The sequence below is a fragment of the Chelonia mydas genome, chromosome 21 (genome assembly GCF_015237465.2).
Source record: "Chelonia mydas isolate rCheMyd1 chromosome 21, rCheMyd1.pri.v2, whole genome shotgun sequence".
Classification (NCBI taxonomy): Eukaryota; Metazoa; Chordata; order Testudines; family Cheloniidae; genus Chelonia; species Chelonia mydas.
In genome coordinates this window covers 17,025,147-17,027,669 of record NC_051261.2, presented here as the reverse complement: position 1 = coordinate 17,027,669, position 2,523 = coordinate 17,025,147, and the positions used below count along the sequence as shown (strand labels likewise).

The 2,523-nt window shown below is 54.0% G+C and overlaps 1 protein-coding gene across 1 annotated transcript; it reads left to right on the top strand.

The window, feature by feature from the left end:
• The first annotated feature begins 1,148 nt into the window (after positions 1-1,148).
• LOC102934053 (C-C chemokine receptor type 1) lies at positions 1,149-2,147 on the top strand. Its single transcript, XM_007067549.2, has one exon. The coding sequence runs from the start codon at positions 1,149-1,151 to the stop codon at positions 2,145-2,147; it is 999 nt and encodes a 332-aa protein (XP_007067611.2).
• The last annotated feature ends 376 nt before the right edge of the window (positions 2,148-2,523 follow it).

The following is a 2,523-nucleotide window of genomic DNA, read 5'->3' as shown; positions in this document are numbered from 1 at the left end:
AATGACATTAATAGGCAGCAGATTTAAAACAAAGGAAAGGAAGTATTTCTTCACACAGCGCACAGTCAGCCTGTGGGACTCCTTGCCAGACCAAGGAGCTCCTTGTGAAGGCCAAGACCATAACAGGGTTGGAAGACAGGATATTGGGCTAGATGGACCTTTGGTCTGACCCACTATGACCGTTCTTATGTTGTAACCACGTTCTCCAGCCTGTGGCAGCTTGACCAGCAGCAAAGCTCCTCTCTCTGGTGGAGCAGCAGGCTACAGCAGGCAGGGACCAAACCTGGCCCCTCTGGATCCAGCCACACAAGTCTCTATCCCTTGAGTTTATTGACCCAGCTCTGTGAGCCAAGGCTGGGGTGGCTCATCAGGCCACTAGAGGGGGGTCACTGCGTGCGGGTGGGTGACACTGGGAGCCCTGAAGCAGCTACACTGCAGTGTGCGCTCTCAAAGAATCAGAAGGGAAATAGGACTAACCCATCCCCTAGACAGGATGCGCCCTGCAGCAGGCAAGGGAGCTGAGTACTTGCTGGCACTCAAAGGTGCCCAATATGCAGAACTGAGCAAGACACTCGAGCTGCTGTTTTGCACAATGGGGGTGGGGGTGGGGGGTGGATGGGTAGTAACTCAGCAGCCGGAGAAGAGCCATTCAGGAGTAGCCTCATAGTGAATGATCATGGCAGACTGAGCAGAGTTCTGGTGACGTCTCTCTAGCGAGGTCGCACCTGGCTGGTGGATCTGCACAGGGCGATCCCTGCCCACATCGGGCTAAGCACAGAGGCAAGGAGTCAGGACCAGGGTGACCAGATGTCTCAATATTCGGGGCTTTTTCTTATATAGGCGCCTATTACCCCATCCCAACACTGTCCCAATTTTCACACTTGCTCTCTGGTCACACTAGTGGGACTCCTGGAATCTGTTCCCTGCCCTTACTGACTCCTCGCATGACTTTGGGTAAATTAGTGCTCCTGGGTGCCTCAGTTTCCCCATTTGTAAAATTAGGCTAATCCCCTTCCTGCCAGGGCTGCTGCAATGTTTGTAAAGTGCATGGGATGTTCAGAGGGCAGGTACGACAGCAGGACCCTTTGGGTATTATTGGTTATTATTATTCTAGACTCTGTTGCTCTCCTTTCAGTCAAGCTGGAACGATGGATTTCCCAGCCACCACGGCTGTTGTCTTCCTTGCCCTCGACAGCCCCCTCAACGCCACCACTGCACGCGGCACGGAACACAGCTTCTTTGGCTTGACCGTGAGGCAGCTCAGATACGTCTTTGCCACTTTCTGCAGCCTGATCTTGTCAGTCGGTCTTGTAGGAAACCTGTTGTTGCTGCTGGTCCTGATCGAGGGTCTCCAGAGCAGCAGCAGCAGCCACATCTCCATCCTGACCAGCACCCTCATGGTCAACATCACCGTCTCTGACCTGCTCTTCCTCCTCTACAACGTCACGGTGTTGCTGCTGACCTTTCTCCAGGAGGACTGGCAGATGGGTGTGGCCGTCTGTGTCAGCAGCCAGAGCCTCTCCATGTGGACCATGTTCTGCAGCTTTTACAGCATGGTGGCCATATCCATCCTGCGCTACGTGGCCGTGGTCCACCCCACCTGCTCCTTCTCCACCAGTAAGGTCCAGAGGCTCCTGCTGTGTGTGAGCATGTGGCTTTTGGGCTTCTTTGTCTCCATCCCCAATTGGCTGCACCAAAGGGTCATGGCTGTTGGAGACGCCCATTACTGCGTGCTCCTCCTGACCCCGGAGCAAACCTTCCTCTACTTCCTTCTCTTCGGGGGCGTTGCCTTTTTCCCCTTTGTGCTGCTGTTGCTCCTGTGCTACTCCAGGATTGTCCAGTCCCTCTGGTGCCGGAGCACCCGCGAGGGCCATTCGTCAGGGGGCACCCAGCTCAACCAGAAGGCCACTGTCATGATACTGACCGTGGTGACGGTCTTTGTGCTGATGTGGATCCCTTGCTCTGTGGTGATCTGCCTCTCTGCCACTCATCGCCTCTCTCAGACGCCTGCAGCTTTCGTGGCCTCCAGTTTGGCCATGGTGCTCGCCTACTCCAACTGCTCCGTGAGCCCCCTCATCTGCTTCTCCCTTTCGGCCCAGTTTCAGGGCAGCCTGAAAAAACTGCTCTTTCGGAGAGGCCGCAGATGAGCCGGAATGTAGAGCAGGCAGTTCAAGTGGGAAGGCGTGGTATGTAGTTAAGACAGGAGGCGGGTAAGAGGGGACGTGGTGGAGAGAGACAAAGTAATGAAGAGGAGGGAGAAGATAGAGTGCGTGCTCCTTTCTCTTCTTTCTGGTAAAACAAGAACTAGGGGACGGCCAATTTTAACTGAAACGCAGCAAATCTAATACTGATGAAAAGGAAATTCTTTCTTTCTTTCGTTTCTCCACAAAGCATAACTAACCTGTGGAACTCATCGCTACAAGATATGGCTGAGGGCAAGAGCTTAGCAGGATTGAAAAACGATTGGACAGATCTATGGTGTCATGGAGTCCCTGGGCGATGCTCTGGAACTGCTCCCCATGA